The following is a 26,575-nucleotide window of genomic DNA, read 5'->3' as shown; positions in this document are numbered from 1 at the left end:
CAGAGATATGCATGGTTATGCAGCTAGAAAATGCTGGAACCAAGATTCAAACTTGCATCTGTCTGACCCACGTCAGTTCTTACCTTCTCTTACCACCATACAGATCCCACTATACCAACCCTACCATCCTCCAAGGCACATTCCGTGGTTACCTTCCGGGGTCACATTGAGTGAGTCTGGTTTCTCTTTGCTTTCCCAGGGCTCCCCACTCACTCCTCAGGTACGCTGCTAACCTTACCACACCTCCACTCTGGTTTCAAACTAGTCCACCCTTCCAGGTAGAGACCAGCCTTAGGATGGGGTCATCTCTGCACACTGAGCACACTGTCCAGTATCCAGGACATAGGGTGGCCCAATGAGTGTTTGCCAAATTGAATCGAATCAAGATGGGCTGAGCTGAACTGGCATAAAGCTTATCGATGTCACTGCACCCCTTAGCAATTCTAGCTCCTGTTGGCCATTATAAATTCTCAGCATCTGTTGTCTTCGGATGCATTTTATTTTCTCTTTTAGAAGGGTATATTTGTGTAGCAATTCCTCCTCCCGGTTCACCCTTTCACTTTAACCACATGCCTTCCCTTGGCCACAAAACAGAAAACTTCACCTCTGCTACCTTGCTTGCACCCATTTAGGCTTTACTGAGTCCAGATCAGCCCCTGGAGATCATTTGTCTCGATTCTTCCCCAGTATACACAGTTCCTCACCCAGCAGTTAGCTACTGGGTACCTACTACATGCCGGGTCCCGCTGGACACTGGGGGGAAAGGGGATGAGTCAAATATGTCCCTGCCCTCAGGGAAGACTGGACATGAAAGCAGTCATTCCAAGTGAGATAAGCATTACTAAACATTGGTATAGGCATGTCTACTCTTGTCAGGGAGGTGGATAGTTGGGAAGCCACATACCACGAAACGTGAAGGATGAGTAGGTTTTAGGGAGGCAAAAATGGAGACAAAGACTGGATCAGGCAAAGGGAAGAATATGAGTAAAAGCCTTGACAGGAGAAATCTGTGGCATTGGAGCACTGCGAGGGAGGTCAGCTGTTGCTAGAGCAGAAAAGGCAAACGAGGGGCGCTTGGGTGGCTCAGTTGTTTGGGCATCCAACTCTTGATTTTGGCTCGGGTCATGATCTCATGGTTCCTGGGTTTGAGCCCCATGTCTCATCAGGCTCCACGCTGCCAGCACAGAGCCTGCTTGGGATTCTCTCTCTCCCTCTCTGTCTCTTCCCTTCTCCAACTCACACGCACATATGCACACTATCTCTCTCTTTCTTTGTCAAAATAAATAAATAAAGTTAAAAGAAGAAGAAGAAGAAGAAGAAGAAGAAGAAGAAGAAGAAGAAGAAGAAGAAAAGGCAAACAAATAGAGAGGGTGTTGAGGCCAGGAGGCCTTCCTGCCCTTCACCGTGAAAAAGTGATCACTTCTCTCCATGGATCATTTTTCCTACATTTTGGAGCCCTCAAGAAATTCCAGGATCACTAATGGCTCTACTACCCTAGTTCTCCTTTACAAAACCAAGAGGCCAAGGTTTGGGAGATTTCATTTGATGGTGTAGGTATTTTTGAAACTTAACTCTTAGATATCAGAGGTGGCTTAGAAGAAGACAAATAAAGTTCAACAAGTAAAGAAAACAACAGCATAAAGGAAAATTTTAAAAAGGCAAATAAAGCTGGGGACAAGATGTGTACCTAATAATACATGCCATCATGTGAGCCACATATATGAATCGGTGCCTCCTAACAGCCAAGACAAAGATGGAAAGCAGAGCAGTGACAGGTGTCCTAATGCCCTCAGTGTTATTTTTCTGCTACAGGAGAACCTCCATCTCTGGAAACTGGAAGGCCAACACAGGTTCTGCCATGCTGGAGCAGGTGGCCATGACAGAGAGGTAAGAGAGGAAGGAGGTGTAATAGGGCGATGCACCAGCCACAGCAGGAGGTGGGTGAGGGATAGAACAGGAAGTCCGTAAAGAATGCCACCTCACCCTCTGGCCAGTGCCTTGCCATGCACAGAGCACTTTCCTGGGCACAACAGCTCTTTATTGCACAACAAGCTGCAGGGTAGATGTTTTATAATCCCACTTTACAGATGGGAGAAGACAGTTCAGAGAGGGAAAGTGACTTGTCCAGGGTCACAGAACTCATCAATGACAGAGCTGAAATGTCTTAACCCCAAGTCCAAGGGTCTTTCCAGCCCTGCCCAGCTACTGCAGAGATAGCAGGGAGTCTTCACCAGTCCCCTCCGTGCTCTCACAGGTACATGAAAGCATCCTTATTAGGGCACCAGAGCTACTGGAATGTCCACTCTTCTCTCTGACTTATCTCCATCTCAGTGTCAGGAGGGAGAGGGTATTTCCAGTGAATCATGAATGTGGTATGTGCCCTCTGGCTGAAGGTCCCTCAGGTCTTTCTGCCTGTAAACACTGCTGGGAGCTCCCTTCAGCTGAGGAAGGGCCAGTCACCTGTGACCAGGGCCAGCAGCACACACACGTTCTTTCCTGCAAGCCAGCTGACCTGCGTGTAGGCATGCAATGAGAGTGGATAGAGTGTGGGCTTTGGGGTCAGAAAGATCCATTGAATGAACACTTATTGAGTGCCTACTGCATGCCATGTTGTGCCAAGCACTGAGGAGGCCAAGATGAAAAGATCCAGCCCTTCCCTTTAGAGACTGTGTGACCTTGGCAAGTGTCAGAACACAAACATCATTTGTCAGAGACAAAGGGGGATTTGTTGACTTGGGGCAATGAAAATTCCAGAGGTGCAGCACGAGGTAAGACTTTAAAGCTCATTCTACACACCTCAGTTCAGCTTTGTTCTTTGTTGGCTTCATTCTGGACAGTACACTCATTTGGTGGCCCATAGTGGCTCCAGGCTCCCATCCTGAGTGTCAAGTCCCACAGGACAAAACTCCTCTTTCTCAGACATTTCAACCAAAAACTGAAATTGAGCCTTATTCACTGATTGGCCTGCCTTGAGTCACATGACCATCCCTGAACCAATCCCTATGGCCCAGAAAACAACACCGCTGTGATTCAATAGGCCTCTGTCTCCTCTCTGCCCCCTGGAGATTAGGGTGGGATCAGGTGGCTATAGCAGGAATGACGGAGGGAGACAGGAAGGGGTATGATGCCAAGGAACATGAGGAAGGAGAGGAGGGAAAATGAATGTTATGCAGACTAAACAAACAGTCCCGGCTCCCCAGTCAAGGTAGAGACAGAGTGTGGTATGTCGGGGTGGAAGCGAGCTTTAGGTGCTTGCAGAGGGAGCACGGAGAACGGGCACCCAATGCAAGAAGGGGTGAGATCAGGGAAGGCCTCCTGAAAGAGGTGGAACCACAATCCCCTGTAAAGAATGAGTAGGAATTGGGAGGCTTTCCTTCACTTCTCTGTCAGTTATCCTTTGAGCACCAGCTGGGAGCGTTATTGAGCTAGGCCCTGGGAAAATGGTGGCAGACAGATGGACATGGTCCCTGCCCTCGTGGAACTTATGGTTCTGGAGCTCTAAGAAGCAGCAGGATGTGAACGAAAGTGAGTGGTCCTGTCCCTGCCAACTTATGTTCCCTAGGGTAAGTTAACTAACCTCTGTGAACTTCTGCAACTGTTCAGTGAAGGTAATAAGCCAGAGTACTGAATGGGAGAGGGCTGTTCTGTGCCTAACACAGAAGTGGCCCATGGCAGCCCCAGGTGGCAGTTGCGGCCTTCAATCTTGGAACCCACCTGTGCCAACTAGTCTCAGGGAAGGGGAGAGTGTGCCCATTACCTTGTACAATTGAATCATCTGGTCTGAGGCAATCATTTCCTTCCCCCAATGAGCATTCATGGGACATCATGGTCCTTTTCTCCGTGGCCTTTCCAGATCGTGAGCCCAGCCTTTCGCCATGCCTCATGAGCTGCTCACAAATCACCCCAGAAGGCCACCATATCCCTAACTGCCCAGTTCCAAGCCACTTGAGCTATTCCTTCAAGAGCCTACAATAGGCATGAATCCACTTAGGCCTGAATTCACTTTACCTTCTGTAAAGCCATGGGCAGTACTCCCAGAACCTGGGACAGAACTCCCCAATCCCACCTCCACAGGGGAAAATCTCTGGGGGCCCATAAATTTTCCCTGGCCCTCTTTCCACCTGGCCTGTTTGCCAGGTAGCCTGACTCCTTGGCAAAACCAATAGTATGGCTTGGTTGGTGCTAGTCCCACCTGGCTGGAGGGGACTATGGACCCATGTTCTCCAGGCTCTCCCACACTGCTCCACCCTTGAAGTCCCTTCCTTGAACCTGGGAAGGTGGAGAGTGGGGAGAGCTGTGCCCCATGGGATGCAGCCAGTAGCTATTCCAGAAATTCATCATTTGAAAACAGCCTCTAGAAACCAGTCTTCTACAGACTGGTCTTGGTCCAGACTTCCATCTTCCTTTGAGAAGACACCTGATTTAGGAGTGTGTCTTAGGGCACAGGTCTTCCTAAACTGGAGTTAGCCATTGGTGCCAGATACAGGAACCCTGGTCAGAGAGCCTGGGGAGCTCTTAGAGCTCTGAGGACCAAAGGTTATTCTCAAATTGGGGCTGCACATGAGAATCACAGGAGAAATTTTAAAAACGTATAGAGATTATGCTAACGTAGGGCAGGGCCCCCAAATCTGAATGTTTACTCTGTGTTTGTGTGCTCAACTCTCCTGGCGACTCTGATGCACAACTAGAATCATACCTAGACCTTCCCATTTTTCAGATAGGGAAACTGAGGTTTCAAGAGGAAGAGGCTGACCCAAAACTATTGAGGAAATTAATAGCAAGACCCCAGGTCACTGGTATCCCATGCTGAGGGAGAACAGGCTGCAATGTGTCCCAAGGGAGAGGAAGGGGGGCTTGCTTGGACTGTGAAATCAGACAGACTCTAGGTTTGGAAGCCAGTACAGTGGCTGATTAACCTCTCTGAGCCTCAGTTTCCTTATCAGTAAGAATGGGCTAAAGCTTCCTGACAGAGTTGTGTTTGGGGTTAGAGGGAGAAAGAAGGGTCAACCCCCACAGAAGGCCTGTAGGGGCTCAACAGCCATGAGTTTCCATTCTTCCTTTTCTTTCTGTGATCTCACATGCTCCTTGCTACAGCTGGATGCAAAAACTGAGAGCTAGGAGCCGGGAGATCCGTGTAATCCTGGCTCTATTACTGTCTTGCTGTGTGGCCTGGCCAAGCCACTCTCCCTCTCTGGGCCTCCATGGGCATTGGCGGTTAAGATGAGAGAGTTGGTTCTAAGAGCGCTTCAGCCATGATCTCTCCTCATTCCAGGCCTTTTGGCTCAGAGACACAAATAGATCTCAGAGCAGGAGTGCCCCTTGTGACCCTGGAGGGTGAGGAGAGAAGCAAGAACATTGACACAAAGTCCCCTGTGACTCCCAAATCCAGCCACCACAAGGGAAGCCAAGTGCAAGCCCGGGGAAGACTTCTCCAGATACAACCATCCCCTTGTTGCAGGGTCAAAGTCCAGCGTTGAGATCTTTCCCCTGCAAAGCAAACTGGCCTTGCAGCCATCAAGTGGCTGGAAAGGGAACAAAAGCACTGGGTCCGGAGGGCCAGGCCCCAGCCGCGAGAGCAGCCTGCCAGGCTCCCCTGTCTGCCCGCCCCAGGATCCGGGGAGAATGCACCCTTTGTCCCCCCTAGGCTCTCATCTAGCATGGTCGCCGGGGCTTGGAGGGCGGCCTGGGAGGGATCGCTGAGCCCTTCAAGCAGCGTTCCCAAGGGAAAAGGGCTGCAGGAGTAGCTGGGTGTCCAGGATGGCTCCGGATGGTGACCGGGTAAGCTCTCCACTACTGGGGAGCCAGCAAGGTCCTGGGGTGGGGGCGAGGGGCAGGTCTCTGAGATCTCCCCCACCCCTCATTCCTTCTTACCCTCATTCTTCCTCTCTCTTGCTTCCTGTCTCCCTTTGTATTCTCTCTCCCTTTCTCTGTCCCTTTCTCTATCCATCTATGTCTCTGCTTTTTTTGTATACCCATTCTGTCTCTCCCACTGCCTCTCTGTCTCCCTCTGTGTCTCTGCCTTTGTCTCTCTTACTGCATCACTGTCTCTTGTTATTTCTGACCATCTCTCTCCATCTCTGCATGGATACATATGTGTCGCTGTCTGTACTGGGACCTGTTGGTCCATGTGTCTCTCTGTGTCTCCCTATCTGTCCCCGCCTCTCTCTCTCTGCTCCCTCTTCCTGCCCTCTCCCCCCGCACTCACTGTCTGTCTGTCCATCCCTGCAGGTACAGGCTGTGGGTGGACAGCTGCTCAGAAATGTTTGGCGGCCTGGACATCTGTGCTGTCAAGGCCGTCCACAGCAAGGACGGCAGAGATTACATCATTGAGGTGAGGGATGTCCTCCTGGCCTGGTCCAGCTCCTGGGCCAGAGTGCCAGAGGGAAGGAATCCAAGTGTGGTCTCCAGCATGGTTGGCTGTGTCCCAGCTCATGGCCTGGGCACATGTGGCTCCAGAGGCTTCTCCCCCACCAGCCTCACACCCCTCCCCATCTCCACCTGCAATAGCGTTTAGAGTCTCTGTGCTCCGGACATGAAGTTTGACAACCCATGGGCCTCAGGGTAGGGAAAGAGCATTACCAAGAGTCAGCAAGACTGTGTCCCATTGGGTCTCTTAAACTCTCTATGTCCAAGCATATAAGAAGGACACACTCCCCTCATCACCATGCAGAGAGTCCATCGTCTGTTCGCTCAACAAACATGTCCTTAGGGGCTCCCCAGGGCTAGGCATGGGCCTGGTTCTGGGGACAGAGCTGTGAACCAGACCGACATGCAGTGTCCAGGCTGGTGGGGAAGAAGGATGAGACACAAGCAGTAGAGGACGTTGGAAGTTAGGAAAGGGAACTCAGCCCTGCGGGGCTGTGAGTGAAGGAAAGACGTAGGGAAATGTCATTGTCAGAGAGAGGCTGGAGACCGGCTGCGGGTTCCAGAATCTGTCCCACAACCCCTGCCGCCCTCCAGGACTGTCACCTACCCACATACCTCTGACCCCATACTCTTCTTCACTTCCGACTTCCTGTCCATGCCTCCCCCAATCCACAATCCCCTCTCTCATGCAGGACCCTCCCTGCCCCATCCCTCCGGGTCCCACAGCCTCCCCCTTCACCCCACCTCCCTCCCCTGTCATGCCTCCCCCCGACATAGCTGTGGCTCTCCATTGCTTTTCCCTGAAAATGCCCCTCTGGCCTCAGAGTTCTCCCTTCTCTCCCCAACTGCTCCCCAACATCTCCACATTCACTCTCCCCACGGCCCCTTCCGAGGCTCCCTTTCCATGGCCTTCTCTTCAAACCACAGCGGATGGGCGGTGCTGACACAAGGCCAAGACACGTGAGGGAGAGCCCTGCGGCCACCCCCTCCCCGGGTTGTGGGCGGCTAATGGGAAGCACATGGCTGGGGTGACCACAGGAGCCAGCCAGTCCTCCGGGCCCACGTGCCTGCCACTCCCCCGGACCCGCAGCGCGGCAGGCCCAGGTGACCCCATGGGTGGGAGTCCCACTGTTTACTGCTGGCCATGCCAGGAGGGCATCCGCACCGTGCCCAAGGAGTGGCCACCCTTGGAGGTGAAGGAGAGGGAGTCCAGGATGGACTCAGTCCCTCCACCCTCCCCAGAGAGGCCAGGAAGCTCCCAGGATGAGTTGCGTCTATATTTGCAGGTTCCATCCTGCTCCGGAAAACAGCTCTTCTCAAGTCCAGGAACTGCTTTCCCTCCATAGCTGAAACTCCTCCAGTAGCCCCTTCCCAGAGGAGGCCTTGGAGGAGCCAGGAGCAGTACTGGTGTGCAGACTTGCTTCTGAGCCAGGCTGCATCCGGGAGGAACCAGTGCCCCGCCTTCCTGAGGGTGCCCTGGGAGCTTTGGACCAGGGGTGGACGAAGCTCCCCCCACCCCCGGCCTGAGAATTTGCATCTGTTGAGACCCTTTCTGTCGCTCCTGCCTCTGCATCAACTCACAGGGACCACCAGCCATGAACTCACGGTGTCACTCAGTCATTCATCCATCCTCTGCTATGGAGCCTCTGTGCGGGGCGCGAGACCCCAAGCCAGGTGGTGGGGATAGAGCAGTGAACATGGTAGCAGGGACCCTTCCTCCTAGAGCTTCCATTTAGAGAGGCGACAGCAATCGTGGAGGAAGGACTCTTTGACTCCCCTCCCCTCTCTCCTGTGAGCGTAGCCCCTTTTCTCCTGCATTCTCTCTGCCCCGAGAGCTCTTGCCTATCTTGAGTTTCCTCAACTTTTGTTCTTAGGAAACAAAAGTCTGTACTCGTGGGCCCAGGCTCCCTGCCTCCAGACATTCAGAGGGTCAGGGATGAAAGCCCTCTTACATTTTTTTTTTTAAAGCAAAATTAGTGGGTTTGGACTTTAAAAAACAAGAAAACAACTTCTCACAATGTTCCAGGAGGAAAAAAAAAAAAAAAAAAAGATGACTTTTCAGATTGTTTTTTCTCTCAGAAACATTGCAGAGTTGTTTCCCTTGCTTTTGGGTTTACGGTGGGGTCAAGGGAGACGAGGAACTTTGCTACCACGGAGACAAAAGGTATTTTTCCCCAGTCGAGAAAAAAAAGGCAGAAGAGACCCAAAATACTGTTTGCTTCAGCCACCTCTGTGGTGAGAACGTGAAGTTTGTACTTCATGTTTTATGAAGATCCTCACAGTGAAACACTCGGGGGAAAGACCCTTGAACTTGTCCTCCGTGGCCTGTCCAGGGAATGATACTGCTCGCTGGAAAAATGTTTCCCTGGGGAGACCAGAGTGTCCACTTCCTTTGGCTTTGTCCACCATGGGGATTCCAAAATGCTCTGACCTCAGGTTCCTTGTGGCGGCTGTTTTCCACTGCAGGGAATGTAGGAAACAGAAACCAGAACAGAAAAGGGTGGGTGGGGTCAGGGGGAGAAAGGACAGGCCTGTGTACATTTAGACAGACTCCACAGTTAGAACTCAGTTCAGCCCACATAGACCGAGAGGCTGTCTGTGTGCTGGGCACTGAGATCTGGGGTGCCAAGAACTCAGGCCCCAACCCACAAGGAGCTCAATTTGAGGACAGTTTTCAGGACTGTGCTAGAATCAACATACGCATCCTTGAGTTTGCTTTTCAGCTTCCCAACCACAGTGGGTACTTTACACACAGAGCCCTAAACGTCCCAGCCGGAAGCATCTTCACAGACCCCTCAGTTTACAGTTGAGGAAAACATGGGCCCACCGAGGAAAAGTGACCTGCCTAAGATCACACAGTAAGTCGGTAGTAGAACATAGGCTCGGATTCCAGGTTCCCATCCCGATTTTCACCCCAGAGAGCTATTTCAGTGCTCAGTGACAAAGGGAAGGACTGTGGCTTGTTAGTCCTGTGTCCTTGAACTTAGTACTCCTTTGACCCTCAGTTTCCTCATCATTGTGATGCAGATACTAATAGTACTTGCCTCCAAGAGCTACTCTGAGATTTGTATGAGATCCTCCACACCCAGTGCTTGGAACAGTGCCTGACACATAGTAAGTGCTTAATAAAACATAGTACTTATTAGTATACTTACCGTGATGAGCAGGACTTACTGCAAGGATCTTTCATCCCTCCACTGTAGTCTTTATTGAGGGCATATCTGTGGAACAGGACACAGGGCCCATCCCTGACCTCAGGGACTCACAGTCCGGTTGGAGAGACACAAGTAACCAGGAGATGTCAGCACTGTGGGTGAGCTCCCCACCGGGGCAGCCAAAGTGAGGACAGCGGGAGGACAGATGAGCAGCCGGTCAGAAGTTACTCCGAGAGAGGAAGGGCTTAGCTGCCCTTCATTATTCCCTGAAGAATGAGAAGGACTTAAATAAAGAGTGAGAGAAGAGAATGGTATACACAAGGACCTGGTCAGAAGAGAGAACCTGGTGAGTCCAGAGCTTGGGAAGAGGGGAAACAAATGCAGTGCATTTGGTGGGTGTGGGATGAGTGAACAGGCTAGATTCCTACAGTGGAGGAAGGGAGAGAGAGCCCACCAAGCCTCACTCCCCTTCTAGACCTTCTACAGCTGCCCGTGCCCAGGGAATCACCTGGATGGTTGGCCTGTGTGACTTTGGCCAAGTCCCTTCCCATTGCTAGGCCTCGGTTTCCCCATCCGCAAAAAAAAAGCAGGATGAGCAAATAGGATCTCTCAGGACCTCTCTCAATATAAGCACTTTGCTTCCTTTGAGAAGAAGGCCATTCCCTCCAGGCATATGTCCTCCCAGAGCCTCTGAAAACAGGCCTTTCCTCATTCCTCTTCTCTCTGAACCCTGGGTCAACTCCAGCCCATGTCATTTTTTGGTCATAATTGAGCCCCCACCTTCACTGCTTCCGGCCTTGTGAAAGCCTTGACCTTGGGCCAAAGTTCAGGAGGTCGGCCCCAAGCCTGGGCAGGAGCCAAGGTGGGAAAAGAGGGGGCGGAGACTGGCTCCCCAAAGAAAAGAGCAGAAAAGGTCAGCAAAGCCTTCCTGGCCCTTGGTCACATTTCTGTAGCCCAACAAATGTAGGCTGAATTGAACTGGATCCAGAGAGTTGATTTAGACTGAACTGCAGGGATCTGGGTGTCTCCACAGGAATCATTCCCAGCTGGAGGCACTGGGCTGGGTGTTTGCATGGACAACATCACCATCTAGTGGTCACTTCTGTCCTGAGCCGTGCCAGCCCTTCTGGGACGCACTGCCCCAAGCCTCCTTTCTCTCTGCAGGTGATGGACAGCTCAATGCCCTTGATTGGAGAGCACGTGGAAGAGGACAAACAGCTGATGGCCGACCTCGTGGTCTCCAAAATGAGCCAACTCCTGATACCAGGGGGCACAGTGCCCTCGCCCCTGAGGCCTTGGGTGAGGTTTCCGGGAGCACAGGAGACATCATGGCCATGAGAAATGCTGGGCTCTCTGGGAACGGGGAGCCCCTGGATCCAAAGGAGATCCCCTAGAATGGAAGCACTCTGGGGAGAAAGGAATGGGGTGTGGATGGAGGCTGGGCGTGGACAGCTTGCACCCTGCCCCGGACAGGGGAGTTTGGGGGGGCTCCGAGGAGACCTTCCCCCATCCACCATCAGAGGGAGGAAAGCCTTGTCACAACCGCACTGGTGGGCAGAGATTATGGACATAAGAAGCCAGTTGTCCCTTCTGTGCCCTCATTCCTGGGCCTGCGCAGGGAGCAGCGGGCGCGTGTGGGTGTGTGCATGCACGCACGGGTGTGTATACACACGTGCCCTTTGTGTGTTCCCAGGGCCCCGGTCAATAGAGACTATTGTGTCTTCTGTTTCTCCGTGCCCCAACCTCGACAAGCTCCCTCGATCATTCTCCAAAGAATTTGCTAGCTCTCAGCTTTCTGGAAAAGCAAATCTCAAAACCTGCTTTCCCCCACCCCCACCTCTCCCCCACGAAAACAAATCCATGATAATAGCTGTGGGAAGGATGGTTCTACAGGAGGGGGTTGCTGGCTGGGAAGGGGCATGGGGTAGCCGTCTCCACTGGAGGTTCTGTCCTGACTCGGGTGGTGGTTACACAGATGTATACACATGTAAAAATCCGCTATGCTGTGCACTTAAGAATTGTGCACTTTATGTAAGTTTTACTCCAATAATAAAAAGATCTTTATAAATCCTGCCCTCCCACCCGGGAAGCAAATGGCTGTGGCCATCCCAACAGGCCTCTCTTCTCTCCTGCTCTAGGCTCCACAGATGAAACCAGCAAAATCACCGGGGCCAGCCCAGCTGGGACCTCCACTTGGACAGCCCCAGCCACGCCCACCCACACAAGGTAAGCCCCATGACAAGTCAGCAAGAGAAATTGTGTAGTGAGGATGTCCAAATGCACTGAGGGATCCATGTGTGGTTTCCAGAAGGTACTCTGGGAAAATCCATCCTAACACTTTATCCACAGAGTATGTGTGCTCACTCTGTGTGCAGAATGAGTGAGAATGTGAGGTCTGTCACCCCAATAAGTCAGGAATGAAGAAGGGAAAGACAGGTGAAGTCACTGAGTGCCTCATAGGTGCCAGGCACTGTGCAAGGGACTTTCCCCTCTATTTTCCTTTTTTTTTCTTTTGTTTTCTCTTTTATCTCCCAATCACTCCCCAGTGAAAACCATCAGTATTTCCTTTTTGCAGAGGTGGACATTGAGGCTTTGCCCAAGGAAGCACAACAAGAAAATGCAGGTTTACAAATATGGCCTTTCAGATCTTTGAACAAGCATCTGTTTCTTTTTTATAAAAACAAATGTTTTAATGTTTATTTTTTGAGAGAAAGAGAGACACAGAGTGTGAGCAAGGGAGGGGCAGAGAGAGAGAGAGAGAGAGAGACAGAATCAGAAGCAGGCTCCAGGCGCTGAGCTGTCAGCACAGAGCCCAACACAGGGCTCGAACCCACAAACCGTGAAATCATGGCCTGAGTCAAAGTTGGCCACTCAACTGACTGAACCACCCAGGCGCCCTGCAGGTTTCTGTTTCTTAGCCATCAGTGGTACCTGGTTGTAGATTTATGAGCAACCAGCCAGAGTGAGAAAGAAAAACGGAATATTATATATAACTGTTTATTGAAATTATTCTTCCTCAAAAAATATTCCAGCATTACTGTCTAAATGTTGCCATTTATTAGAGAATGGGTGAACTATTGATGAGTTTATGAGAGGAAGCCGTGGCGATAACTGTGTCACAAAATGTCGTGACCCGGGCGTTCTCACCTGCGGGGCCCGGAGAGAAGACCTGCCCCGCCGCCTCTCTTGCAGTCAGAACCTTCCAGATGCCAAACGCGTTCACTGCTCCAGAGCCAGCTTGGATCTCCGGGGCAGCTCTACAGCAAGAAGCCCTCCAGGCAGTTTCACAGCAATCTCTTTAAGAATCTGCTAGGAACCTACCAGAAGAAAAAGCTTTACTCTCACATTTTGTGGCCTTTCCAGTCACTGTTACTAAAGTAACATATTCATTGTTTCTTAGAAAAATCGGCCTTGGGCATTAAATGGCTTCCTCTTCCACAGGTCGTAAAGCACCCCATCCATCCTTCCTGTGTCTGCTTCTCTTCCCAGAAAAGCAGAAGGTATTTAAGAAAAGGGAAATTGTGTAACTTACATAACCGTGTAAATGAACATGGGGTTTCTTCTCTAGGCAGATAAATGTGTTTTTGTTTTTAATGTTTATTTATTTTTGAGACAGAGTGTGAGCAGGGGACGGCAGAGAGAGACAGGCGGGGGGCGAGGGGGAGACACAGAATCAGAAGCAGGATTCAGGCTCAGAGCTGTCAGCACAGAGCCCAACGCTGGGCTTGAACTCACAAACTGCGAGACCATGACCTGAGCCGAAGTCAGACACTTAACCAACTGAGCCACCCAGGCGCCCCAACAAATGTGGTTTTGAATCCACCTCTACGTCTCAGTACCTTTGCGGTCTTAGGCAAGTTACATGCTTTCTCTGAGCCTTGGTTTCCCCAGTGATATAACAGCTCCCTCGTTTAGTTATGGGCAGCTGTCCAAGAGATAATGTAGGTGAAGCACTTAGCAAGGTGTCTGGCACAAGGGAATGCTTAGTAGGTGTTAGTTCTTACTACTAATAGTTTACTATTAATAACTGTGTGACTTTTACTGTTAAAAACTTACTATCAAAAACGTGTCTTATTAACAATTAAAATATACATGCTGCTCTTAATGATCATTACCATTAACAATCCTTATAAGCAGCCCCAATGCCCTCCTGCCTGGCGATAATTCTATCATTATAAGTGTTCAAAAATGATTTATTCATCCCCCTGCCCGGCTCCTGGCTGTGCCTCTGCCCTGCCCTCTCCTTTCCTGCTCTGCCCCAGGACTTACTTTTTAAAACACATTTGAACAGAGCACTTTTAAAACAGAGAGCTACTGTATTCTGCTTTCCTCTCCGGCCCAGAGTACAGACATGCTTGATAAAGAGATATTATTTTAAGGGACATGAGGCTAAACACACTATTAGTGAGTTGAAAAACAATCCATTTAAAGCCAATTAAGATAATTAAAGCAAACGCTCATTGGATTAACACTCAGATTAAAAATAACAAGGCTAGTTAATTAACTTGTTTTTGAACTCACCGTAAAAAGTGAACTTTTCTTTTAGTGAACCTCATAATTTTTTAGCACCAATCCTGTGCTTCGGCAAATACTTTCTCTGTATAAGTCAGTGGTTTTCTGTATGTGCTGAAATGAAAAATACAAAATTGTTTGCTTTGCCAAGAAGCTGAAAGAAATAAGTAGAGTGTCTCTTGAGGAATCCCAGGTGGATAATAGGGACTCAACAAAGAGTTAATAAGTGAATGAACGAGGATCCAGATTTTCCAAGATATTACTTGCCCTGGGGTAGGAGAGAGGATGGGGAGAATTAAGATAAAAGTAGAAACCAGATGTTTTCTTTGACCTGCAGTGGGGTTATTTTTATGTTTATTTATTTTTGAGAGAGAGAGAGAGAAGGAGAGAGGGGCAGAGAGAGAGAGAGAGGGAGACACAGAATCTGAAGCAGGCTCCAGGTTCTGAGCTGTCAGCACAGAGCCCGACGAGGGGCTTGAACCCACAAACCGTGAGATCATGACCTGAGCCGAAGTCGGACACTTAACCGAATGAGCCACCCAGGCATCCCCCCCCCAATTTTTTTTTAATGTTCATTTATTTTTGAGAGAGAGACAGAGGGTGAGTCGGGGAGGGGCAGCAGAGGGGGGTCGGTACACAGGATCTGAAGCAGGCCCCAGGCTCTGAGCTGTCGGCACAGAGCCTGATGTGGGGCTCAAACTTACAGACTGTGAGATCATGACCTGAGCCAAAGCTGGACACCCAACCGACTGAGCCACCCAGGCACTCCTAACCTGACACAGGTTTCAAACATAGAAGAGTAAGCCAGCATTTAGAAACCAGGAGGTTTTGCACAAATATTTCCATTCCCAGGTTCTCTAGATAGAGCAGAAGCTCTAGAAACAACGTGCCTGTGTCCCTCCTCAGCAGCTGCCTGCTGACTTGCAGTCACTGGGCTCCCGTGAACGACAGGACTGTGCCATTCGCCTCCGGCCCTGCTCCTCCCTGTTGTCTCTTTCACAGGGCTGTAGCATCAAGTGCAATTTTCTTCAGCTTGCGCCTCTTTAGAGTTCCCTGAACTGTGTTTTTATCTCAAGGAAAAAATGTTAAAGCCATATGGTTTTTTGGACACCTGCCTGCTTCATTTATTTATGTACCTGCCTGGCCCTATAGGTGTTTGAGATCAATGGGTTCTCCAACCCACTGGGACATACAGTGACAAAAGCGGCGAACAGCAGATCAAGGCCACGTGCAATCAGTTGCTAAATCGATACTTCAGTTCAATCCAACGTAGAAAGTGCCGCATCAGCCTCGCAAGAATGTTCACATGGGGCCGGATGTTCGGTGGCTGGTCCGAGGGCCTCATTTTACAAGCCAGGGCCCAGGAAGCCAGAGAAAACTCAGTCAAGTTAACGCAAGACAGGAGTTAAGAACTGGGGCTCCGCGAGCCAGTATGGCGTAATGTGCCAGCTGCGATGATTGAGGGCAGAGGTCAGCGGGAGTCAAGTCCCCCCTTCCTCCTGCACCTGGCTCAGAGATGTCCTCCCCTGGAGGAGAGTGCCTTTTTTTCACTTGCACAAAGATGTGAGGACTCAGGGCCACCCTGCATGGCACGGTTTTGTGATTTTTGTTTGGGGTTTTTTTGTTTAAGGAAAAAAGAGAAAACGAAACAGAGCGTTTGAGTCAGAGAGATGTAGGTTTGAATCTTGGCCCGTCCCCTTACTGGAAGTGACACCTTGAGCAAGTCACAGCGTATCTGGGACTCAAGTGGGGATGATGATAATGCCTAACCCACAGCACTACTGTGAGGAGGCCGAGCCCAAGGCCGGGGACTCAGGTGTGCTCAGTAAGACTTGTAGAAATCAGCATGAGCAAAGGGCCACAGACACAGGCTCCAGCCCCTCTGAACTCCCAGTCCCCTAACCTGTCCACAGGGATCTCAACAAGCACAGCAGGGAGAGCCACGGGGTACCCCGTTCTCCCAGGAACAGGTCCCAGTCTGTTTTGGCAAAATGCAATTCACAGCAGACCTGACGCTCAGGCTTCACGGATGAGGAGAGAGCGCCTTCCTTGCTTGGAGCCTTGGAACCCTGCTTGAAGTCATTTCTGGGCGGCTAAAATGTCCCCAAGCCTGTGATGCCCCTTTGCTTGTAGGTAGAAGTCTCCATGCTCTGTGCGGTGAGAGGGAAAAGCCAAGACCCCTGTGAGCTCTTTGCAGCTACTCTTTTCTCGTTAGGAGACCTTGAGGAGGCTCAGTTTCCAGCTCTATGTGACAAGAAGGATGGTGTCTTCCCTACCAGCCTCTCTCTAGATCAAATGACATATTGCCTTTGAAAGTTCTTAGAAAAGTTTAAAGAGCTATCAAAAGGGAAGGGGTAATCTATTGTTTCAAGAGTAATGCATCTTCAGTGTGGAAAACATCCGTGAGCAAAAGAAAGAGAATTAACCCCACCACTTTTGTAATCATTCAGCACTGACTCATTACTCAAAGCGTGGTGAGCAGAAGCATCACCTGGGAACTTGCTAGAAATGCAGAATCCCAGACCCCACCTGGAGCAGTCTGCCGTAACAAAATGCCATAGAGTGGCTTCAACAAAAGACATTTATCTTCTCACAGTTCTAGAGGCTAGAGGTCTAAGATCAAGGTACCAGCAGGGTTGAAAGTTCTCTCCATAGCTTGCAGACAATGCTTTCTCACTGTCTTCCCATGGCCTTTCCTCTTTGTGGCCGCTGGGGTCTCTGTCTCTTCTTCTAAGGACACAGGTCCTATTGGGTGAGGGCCCCACCCTTATGACCTCATTTAACAATAGTTAGTTTCCGTAGGGCCCTGTCTCCAAATACTGTCACGTTGAGGATGAGGACTTCAAAATATGAATTGGGGGGGGTGTGGGCGTACACAATGCAGTCCACAACACTCTCCCGGACCTACTGTATCCTAATCTTTATTTTAACAAGATCCCCCCAGTGATTCATGTGCACGTGAAAGTTAGAGACACACGGTTTGAGTGGACAACTTTCCAGTCTTTATTTTATTAATTTTTTAACGTTTTTATTCATTTTTGAGAGACAGAGTGCTAGCAGGGGAGGGGCAGAGAGAGAGGGAGACACAGAATCTGAAGCAGGCTCCAGGCTCTGAGCTGACAGCAGACAGCCTGATTCAGGGCTCGAACCCACGAATCATGAGATCATGACCTGAGCCGAAGTCAGATGCTTAACCAACTGAGCCACCCAGGTGCCCCTCCAGTCTTTATTTTTTACATAGCTATATACATATGTGCTAAAATGGAATAAAACCATATGTTGTTTTGTAAACTGCCTTTTCTGTTTAGCAGTATGTATTTAGCATATATTATCAACACTGTTCTATATCATTTAATATATGATAGCCACAGGGATATTCCATTACATGGATGTATCTTAATGTTCCTGATCAGTTCTCCGATTGGGCACCTACACTGTTTTCAGCTTTTCGCTGTTATAAAAAAAACTGCAGTGAACATCCTCGAAGGAATATTTGTGCACAGCCATATTTATCTTAAGAAAAACTTGAACATAATCATTTTTCTCCCTGTAGGGGGCCCTCGCCAAACTCAGTCTCCTCAGCCCCCGCGAACCGGGAGCCCCTCCCAACAGAGGCTCTCCCCGCAAGGCCAGCAGCCCCTCAGCTCCCCGTCAGGGTCTCCACAGCAGCAGAGATCGCCAGGCTCACCACAGCTGTCCCGGGCATCCAGCGGGAGTTCTCCAAACCAGGCCGCCAAGCCAGGCGCCCCCCTCGCCTCACAGCCCCGGCCCCCCGTTCAAGGCCGCAGTGCCTCTCAACAGGGGGAAGACTCCAAGAAGCCAGCACCACCCCACCCTCATCTCAAGTAGGTGCTCTGGGATCCGGCAGGGTAGAGGGTGGGATAGGGGTGCGGGCAGAGCTGGGCTGACTCAGGGGCTCAGAGACCAAGGAAGACCCACCGAGGCCTCACCCAGACTCTCAGTGGGTCGGAGGATGGAACTTGGATGGCAGGCAGGGCCCAGGAGGTCAGAGTACAGCTTGGCTCCCACCACGACCCTCCAGATACATACTTATCAGTTATCTCTTGCCACATAACAAACCTCCCCCAAAACCGCAGCTTAAGCAAACGACCATTTTCTTCGCTCATAGTTTTTGGTCCAGCAATTTATTCTGAGTCTGGATCAGCTGGGAGATTCTCCTGCTGGTCTCTCCTGTGGAGTTGCCAGGTAAAATACAGGAGGCGCGGTGAGATTTGCATTTCAGATAAGCAATGAATAATTTTGAGTATAAGTATACCCTCAAATATAGCATGGGAGATACTTATACTGGAAAAAGGATTTGTTTTTCAACTGAAATTCAGATTTAACTAGGTATCCTGGACTTTTATTTACTAAATCCAGCAACACTACCCTCCTGGGATCATTCAAGTGGCTGCAGTTATCTGGCATCTTAACTGGGGCTGGATGGTCCAAGATGGCCTTCCTTACCACACATCTGCTGTCAGCGGGGCCTGTCTCTCCACGGGCCACCAGCTCCGGCAGGCTGGACCCAACTTCCTCGCATGGTAGAATCCCATCCCAGAAGAGCAAAAGTAGAAGCCTCAAAGGCCTGGGCCCAGCTTTGAAGCCACACAATGTCATTTATCCCATCATGTGTTTTGGGTCAAAGCAACCTATGTGGCCATATAGACTCTTGGCAAGAGGGCCTCCAAAGCACATTGCAAAAGGCTAGACCCCAGGAGGAACCACTGCCATCACGTCACTGTCTGTAAACGACACATCACGACACACACCCGTCCCCTTCCCTCTGAAGCCCATCTCTCGCTTTGAGGTCAGAGAGTCCCAGCTGTGTTTTCTTGGGAAAGCCCCTCCCTTCCTTCACTGCCAAGCACTAACGTGCAGAAACAGAGCCTCGCTCCTAGCACCCACTGTCCGCTTACCACCTGCCAAGCACTTCACTTGGTTGGGGTTTTTTAATTCTCACAAGTATAGGGGTTAGTAACTACTACTATCCGCATTTTACAAACGAGGAGGAGATGAATTGCCCAAGCTCCACTGTTGGTGAGTAGAAGAGCTGGAATTGAACACAGGGCACTCAGCCCACGGATCGGGCTAACCAGGATGCGTCTGAATGGGTGATGCATTCACATGGTTCAAAGATCTACACGACATCAGAGGTACACACTGAAAAACCTTCCTCCCGTCTCATTCCCGGCCAGTGCTTTCCGGCCCCCTGCTCCCCAGGGGTGACCACATTTGTTAGTTCCTTGTGTATTCCTCATGCAAGTACAAAAATGTATGTTGCTTCCCTCCCCCACTTTTTACAAATGGCAGTACTTACTATCCACACCATTCTCCTTGCTTTTTACATTTAACAGTAAATCCTAAAGCTCATCCACTGCGTCCATTGACATTTTCCCCTTTTCACAGCTGTATCGTATGCCACTGTATAGTCGTACTCTGATCGAACCCACCACAAAGAGAAATTTGGTTTGCTCTTACAGAGAAGCCGGCAGCAAACAACCCTGAACACACACTGTTTGTCATGTGTATAGGCTCAGCTGTGGAGAAAGTACCAGCGATGATATTGTAGGATCAAAGGATGAATGCATTTTCCATTTGATAGATATTAGCAAGTGTCCCTCCAGGCAATATGGCATCGTGGTTGACAGCACAGACTCGAGTCAGACTGCCTGGGTTCCAGTCCCAGCTCTACCACTTAAAAGCTGCATGACCTCAAAAGCATTACGCAACTTCTCTGTGCTTCTACCTGTATGGTGATGGCAAGACCATGTGTGGATCTCTTAAGCTTGGGGCCTATGTGTATCACCTCTTCCTGTGTCTGTCACCTCCACTAGAATGTGAGCCTCCTGAGGGCAAGGCCCGAATCACATCCCTCTCCACAGCCCTGTCACCTAGCACTAGGTTGGCACAAAGGTTCAAACAGTGGACACCTTGAGAATCCCGAAGCAGGCCAGAGGCTGCAGCAAAGGCTTGATGGGAAAGGCAGGAAGTGAAGCCCAGAGTGACAGAGAAGAGGCCTGAGGGTGGGCTAGACCAGCCCTCCCTTTTTAATAAAATTTTTTTTAATGTTTATTTTTGAGAGAGAGAGAGAGAGAGAGACACAGAGTGAGAGCGGGGGAGGGGCAGAGAGACAGAGAGGGAGGTATAGAATCGGAAGCAGGCTCCAGGCTCCGAGCTGTCAGCACAGAGCCTGACGTGGGGCTGAAACCCACACACCGCGAGATCATGACCTGAGCCGAAGTCGGACGCTCAACCGACTGAGCCACCCAGGCGCCCCAAGACCAGCCCTCCTTTTTACCGATGAGGTGAAAGAGGCCCTGAGCAGTACGCCACCTGCCGAGGCCAGAGGGGTCAGATGGCAGGGCGGGGTCCAGAACACGGGCCTCCTGATTCCCAAACTCGTGCCAGAAAGTACAGGAGGAGCAGCCACCACCCGATGCTGATACAGCACTTTATGGTCGGCCCCACAGGTTTGTGCGCGGAGGCACGAGAGTGCTCAAGCTGCTATCTAGTAGCACCTGCCAGCGAGCAGCCCGGCTTGCTGGAATGAATGTGATCCTCGGGCACTCCCCTGCTACTCACTGAGAGCCCCAATTTCTGTACCTAAAATTGGAGGATACTGATAACCACCTTGCAGGTTAAAGAATGTGGGTGATGCACTCAGCATCATGTAAGTGTTGGGATGCCAGGTTTCCGGTCATCCTATCATCGTGATGACTGGGCTCACCCAGCTTGGCTTCCCGGCAAGCCCTGTGACTCATTTCCCAGGCCTTGTCACCCCCAACCCCCTTTGCCTTTCTGTTTCAGCAAATCCCAGTCCCTGACTACCAGCCTCAGTACATCTGACACCTCTCAGCGCGGGACCCCAAGTGAAGACGAGGCCAAGGCCGAAACCATCCGCAACCTGAGGAAGTCCTTTGCCAGCCTGTTCTCTGACTAACCTCGTCCGGGCTGGGACAGGGGAGTGCCGTTACACTCTCCCCTTTCCTGCCTCTCTTCCTTCTCGGCCTTGGTTCCCGATGGGAACAGAATGGAGGGCCTGAGAATATACTCTCTAAATGCCTTTGATCCAGGAACTGAGTATCTATATGTGTTCCCACCTCCCTTGACCATGACATTTCAGCATCATCGTCCGAGTGGTGGGCCTTTGAGAGCCTCCGGGTTCATCAAATCAGGCCCTAACGGCATCACATCACCCTGCTCATCCAGATGCTTGCTCCCCTGCCTCAGATAACCAAGTGAAATGTCTGTGTGTGGCTAGTTTTCACATTTCTTGTTAGTGTTTTGCTCGCCTTCAGGTGAAGGTCCCCTCCAGGCCTTGCCTCACCTCCATCAAATGCAGACACTATAGTCGGACCTCAGCAACATAGGAGGCAATAATCTTTTGACCATGTTTTGCAAACAAAAGGAGAAAAGCCCAGCCAGGGGAACATACTACCTACCCATGCTAGCTCCATCCAGGCTCGATCACCCCTCAGACCAGAAAGGCAAAGGTCCATCACATGTGGCTCCCGGTGGGATCTTAAGAACAGTGGAATGAAATCAGATCCTGTGTAACAAGTGGGGCCTTTCAGAACTCAACAGAAATGGAGAAGAAATCCTGAAGTGCTGCTCACCCCCAGATTGGACAGCCAAGAGCAGACGACAGTTCTACGAATCATCCCTAGTTCCCAAAAGAAGATGCCCTCAACTTCCCAAGGAAGGAGTCAGGTCAGGGTTCCTCCACCCATTCTGCGTTACACCACCAAGAACTCCCCGAATTCCCGCCAGAAACGTTCCCTCCTCAAGGACATATGAGGAACCGGAGAGAATCAGGAGATCAATAACACAGGCTGAGAAAGCGAAGTGGTGGTAACTTCCAGGTTGGCATTTCACCAACGGTTTACAGCAAGGCTTTGGTAGGTGACTCAGGTACGAAAGGGTCCCATGGTCAAACATGTTTAGGAAATACTTTGTATTTCTTGTTTTGAGATGGGTAGTACACATTACGTGTCAAAGGCTCTTGGAATTCCTGCAGTGAAGAAACGAGATTGAACCTTGCTTAAGCCAAGCTTACTTCACAGAACAAGTGGGCTACAGGGCTGGGCAATGCCGTGACTCCCTTTCCAAGGCTTTTTCCCTACATCGGACTGCTTCCCATGACCAGGTGGGGTGCAGGGCTGCCCCCAAATCACCACGTGCCCGGTGCTAGAAACATTGTAGGTGCCAGAACCAGCCTCCTGGTCCCAAAAAGAGCCCAGGACATTTGAACGTAGCCACCACACTCTCCCCTTACAGCCTACATTGCGACTTGAGACATGTCTCTCCCTCCCTGGTCACAGAGAAGGAGAGAGGGAGGTAACAATGAACATGTCCATGGAGTGGAACTGCATTCTGAATAAAGGAGCAGGGACAACTTATAGGGCAAGGTGTGACGTCATGGAGGCATGTTTGGGGAGATCAAGAGCATAGAAAACACCTAAGGCAGCCACTGCTCTTGTACATTGGAGATTAAGGTCGGAAAAAGTCAAGGTCACCTGATTCTCACATAGTAATGAAACAACTGGAAACACACAACAGAGTGGTCATAGGCTGGACAAAGTTTCTCAAAGCGTGGGCACAGCTAGCTTCAATTCAGAGCAAAGGAGGCAGAATTCTGGTCATAAGGCCCAGACCCTTGTCTTTGTCAGTCTCCCCAAGTATTTTGCATGCAAATTGAAGTTAGACCAGCAGCCCTGAGCTGAGCTCAGTGGGAAGGCCCCCTGCATGAGATCAGTATTGGTATGGGCTCTTTACAGCCAGGCACCCACTCGTTCGCTGAGCAAAAATTCGTGGCTCCGCCAACAGTGACTGCGCAGCTTACATTTTCCCACTTTCTTATATTCTGTCCCTTGTCCCTAAAAACTTCTCAACATTCAAGCTGTAACTCCCAGATGCTCCCACTACAGTAGCACAAGATTTTTTTTTTTTTTTAATCAGACCAGGCATCCTGATATTTATAACCGTGCACACATGTGATCCATGACATAACACTAGTTTATAACCGGCACATTTGAGTCAATTTCCCCACTGGTCTGAGTATGAATGTAGAGAACAGGAATGGTCTTGCAGAGACCATAGACCCCCAGAATGGACTGTTGCCACACATAGGCTAACACGTGTTCCTTCCAAACACTTAACCTTTAATAGCTGTGGCATTTTTGAATGGGAAAGGGCAAAAAGAAGGGACTAAAGGAGTCACTCTATAGAGATTCTGACAGGTGGTTTGGTTTTTGCTTTGTTGCACAACTTTGACCCAAAGAAAGTCTGGCATTTTCCCTCCAGGCTGACTTGGTGAGGCTGAACCATGGGTGCCAAGGGTGTAGCACAACGAACAGGGATTTAGGGATGCAGCTTCAGGGGACACCGCCACCAGCCAGAGAAAATAACTCGGTCCAGGTCTTCCCCCTCTCACCATGGCAAGATGGTGCTGTAGTTTAATTAGGTGTGAAGTCAGCTTTCCAGGGACACTGAATATGCATATCCTCGCTCTTCCATGGCCTCTCTGTGTTCTCTCCATCGTTACCGCACTCCTTCCTGACGTTCAGTCCCTGCTGGTGGGGTAGGGAGGAAGGGCCTTCACTCACATGGTGACAAATACAGTGGCACAGCCCAGGAGCCTAAACACCAGCTACCCTCTGAAGACTCATCGGAGTCTGCAGTGGAAGGAGTTCACGGGGAAGGCAAGCCGGCGTGGGTACCTCGTGAATTTGCTACGTGAGTCAAGCACAGGGCACACTCCTCGGCACACAGGTGTTCAGGACATGTTTTAGGTTGGCCTTCCTAGAAAACTAGGAAACTAATGAAATGTACACAAAGTGTTCAGGCTGGAGAAAAGGGCTGTCTACAAGAGTGTCAGTGTGAGGAAGTCACTTGCCCAGGAACAGAAGTGAACCCATATAATAGTAAAATGAGATAAACTGAAGAAAATGTACGGCGTTTTTTTGTTTTGTTTTGCTTTTTTAAGCCTCAGAAAGAGGTCTCGGATTCTAAACTGAGTGTGAAAAGGAACGGAGGTGAGCAGAATCAGGGGGGCCAATGAGGCATCCCCTGTAGTGCACTTGACCATGGAGGTGGGGGGCCTCAGGGCCACCACGGCTGGGAGCCAAACATCAGCCTCAGTCAGAAGAGGCTGTGGCGTGCAGGCCAGGACGATGCCAAGGCTTGTACAGCAAAGACCCAGGGCCGAGGAGCCCCTTCCAGACACGGCACACAGCACACACCAGAGCTTCACAAACAGCCCTGGCCCGCAGATACACCGCCTCCTTTCGGAACCCGGCCCCTCCCAGGTCTGGGGAGCAGACAGCTGGTGTTTTATTCAGCTACATAAAGCAGGTCAGTGGTTCGTTCTGCTTTCAGTGCTTAGCGCTGGTGAAAGGTCAGAGTCAGGGTTTAGGCCGGTTAAGTCAGCCTGGCAGATCCAAGCAGTGGCTGAATTATATGGAGGAGTAGCTCAGGGCCTAAGAGCACTTTTCTCATATCGCATGTTTTTCTTTATCCTGGAGAGCACGCCGGCTGGTTACTAACTGTACTGACAGATGTCAAAAGCTATCCCCGACTCCCACACAGTCACTGATAAAATTCAGACTTTGAGTCTAGTATTAAGACTCTAAGAGAAGGCAGCCACTTGGGGTTTGGTTGGAGACAAATTGGAAGTTTGGGCAACAAGCAAGTCAGATCGGTCCATTAACCAAACACAATGCATAAAAGGCACAGAGCCTCTCTTGTGTTTCCGCAGGCAGAATATGCAGCCCAGCTAGATGAGACTGGGACTCTTAGATGCTGGGTTCAGAGCTCTCTTTCTCAACTGGCCCCGGCTGAGAGAAAGATGAAAATGGCTGGGACATGGTTCTTGAAGTCAGGGGGGTGTCCCTCGAAGGGAAGACCAATCAAAAACTGAATGCTCCTTCTACAGTGCGTGTGCGTGAATCTTTTAAAATCCCTTTTGTTTCCCATCATTTGTGTTTTGATTGGTCCTCCTGCTTGTAATTTCCGTTTCCAAACTCCTATAGTTGAAGTATTTGCTGTCTACGGTCTTTATGGAGTCTAGGGCAGAAGCAAGTTGGCTCTTGGCAGCTACTGCCCAGGGAAGGAGGAAAGCCGACCTTGGCCCCGGGCCCCCAGCACAGGGAGCAGAGGGAGGAGTGTCCAGCTCCATCAGAATAAGAATTACGGAGATACGGGGCTAAGCAGTGATCGCAGGAACTGGAGCACCAAGCCCGACAGAGAGAGGACAGAATGCAACTGCCTTTACATGAGGAATCCCAAAACCTTACACTGGAAGGAGAGGATACCTCCCATGATTTGATGTCCAGCCTTGCCAAACCATAGCTTTCACTTATAAAGAGAAGGGGGAGAAAAAGGGAAGCTCCCATTAATAAAAATAACTAAAGGGAAAAACACGGGGCCACAGAAAGCCGTTAAGGCTACAAGCCAATGGAGAACCGCATCTTCCCAAAACGCTTACCGCGGCGCTCTCAACGAGCTTGCCTCCACAACATTCTCAGCGATGGTCACAGAGTCGCGCGGGGGACGTGCTGCTGCCAAACCATGACTTCATGCTCGTGACGCACCAGCAATATATAAAGCTCCACAATCTCAGCCTAATGAAGAGGATGTAGGGTTTTACAAGCTTCTAACCATAACTTTAGGTGTCCAAGAGGAAAAGCTTTGAGGCTGTTTTAAGAATTTAGAACAAACTGCTGGAGGATTTAGGCGTGTGGCACACACTCTCAATTAAGAGATGTGTCACACTGGCCAGGAAGTCCCAGGTGAGGTGTCAGAAAGGAGCACCCACATCCATGGGACACCAGCAGTTCCCAGACCTCTCGAGAACCATTCAAAAAGGACACTTGGCAGACTCATTGTTTTACAGGATTTGGTGCTTCTGGTCATCACTACATCCTCCCACCGCACACATACCCACACAGTGCAAACCTAACAGCACAGATGGCCACGGAGGGATGTAGAAGTAGAGAAGGGTGGACTTGGGCCCACCGAAGCTTCAGGTGATTCTTTCAGCCCAGACCCAGTTAAAGCCACACAGCATCTAGAGGACACTGTTTAAAAAGCTGTCCTACAGCTCAGACATTACAAAATACCACAGAAAGAAATGTCAAAGTCCCAATCCTTTGCCTATACACAGTAAGCTACTAAGGGTGACATGGCCTCTAGAAAATCCTAGTACTGACTGAATTTTCTTCACTGTGATGGAAATAAAGACTATATGTGTAAGCAAAAAAATACCTTCACGTGTATGTAGGACTCAAAATATTCTTGCAGCATATAACATTCCAAGCCATTTCCTTATATGCAAAACAGATTTTTTAAAAAGGAGGAAGACATCGGCAATATTCCTAAATATTGTCTGCAGATATAATAGTGTTTTATTCCTGGGTTGCAATTCAGATTTTTATTTGTCACGATAGCATGTTTCTATACTGTATGATAAGACATTTGTGTTTGGCCTTTTTCTTGTATGAAGAATAAATCTTGAATTTTGTGTATTTTAAATCTTAAAA

The 26,575-nt window shown here is 50.0% G+C and overlaps 2 protein-coding genes and 1 long non-coding RNA gene across 5 annotated transcripts in view; 1 reads left to right on the top strand and 2 right to left on the bottom strand.

Annotated features, from left to right (window-relative positions):
- SYN3 (synapsin III) overlaps positions 1 to 26,567 on the top strand; it is a 465,836-nt gene extending 439,269 nt beyond the window's left edge. For both annotated transcript variants that reach the window (XM_023257413.2, XM_019835455.2), the window contains exons 9-14: positions 1,813 to 1,887; positions 6,229 to 6,331; positions 10,686 to 10,820; positions 11,660 to 11,747; positions 17,587 to 17,878; positions 20,844 to 26,567. In XM_023257413.2, the coding sequence (XP_023113181.2) occupies positions 1,813 to 1,887; positions 6,229 to 6,331; positions 10,686 to 10,820; positions 11,660 to 11,747; positions 17,587 to 17,878; positions 20,844 to 20,976 (826 nt within the window). In that variant the 3' untranslated portion in view covers positions 20,977 to 26,567. The remainder of the gene's footprint in view (positions 1 to 1,812; positions 1,888 to 6,228; positions 6,332 to 10,685; positions 10,821 to 11,659; positions 11,748 to 17,586; positions 17,879 to 20,843) is intronic.
- On the bottom strand, positions 8,576 to 10,465 carry LOC123386724. Its single transcript, XR_006601082.1, has 3 exons — positions 10,030 to 10,465; positions 9,522 to 9,787; positions 8,576 to 8,826 (listed from the first exon to the last, which is right to left on the bottom strand). It is a non-coding gene; the product is annotated as an uncharacterized LOC123386724 (long non-coding RNA).
- FBXO7 (F-box protein 7) overlaps positions 22,943 to 26,575 on the bottom strand; it is a 26,108-nt gene continuing 22,475 nt past the window's right edge. The window contains exon 10 of one of the 2 annotated variants that reach the window (XM_045062290.1): positions 22,943 to 23,608. In XM_045062290.1, the coding sequence (XP_044918225.1) occupies positions 23,599 to 23,608 (10 nt within the window). In that variant the 3' untranslated portion in view covers positions 22,943 to 23,598. Of the gene's footprint in view, positions 23,609 to 25,440; positions 25,658 to 26,575 lie in introns of those variants that run through there. The other variant, XM_045062288.1, reaches the window with a different exon arrangement.

This window comes from Felis catus, chromosome B4, assembly GCF_018350175.1.
Source record: "Felis catus isolate Fca126 chromosome B4, F.catus_Fca126_mat1.0, whole genome shotgun sequence".
Lineage (NCBI taxonomy): Eukaryota > Metazoa > Chordata > Mammalia > Carnivora > Felidae > Felis > Felis catus.
This window is presented reverse-complemented; position numbering and strand designations above follow the sequence as displayed.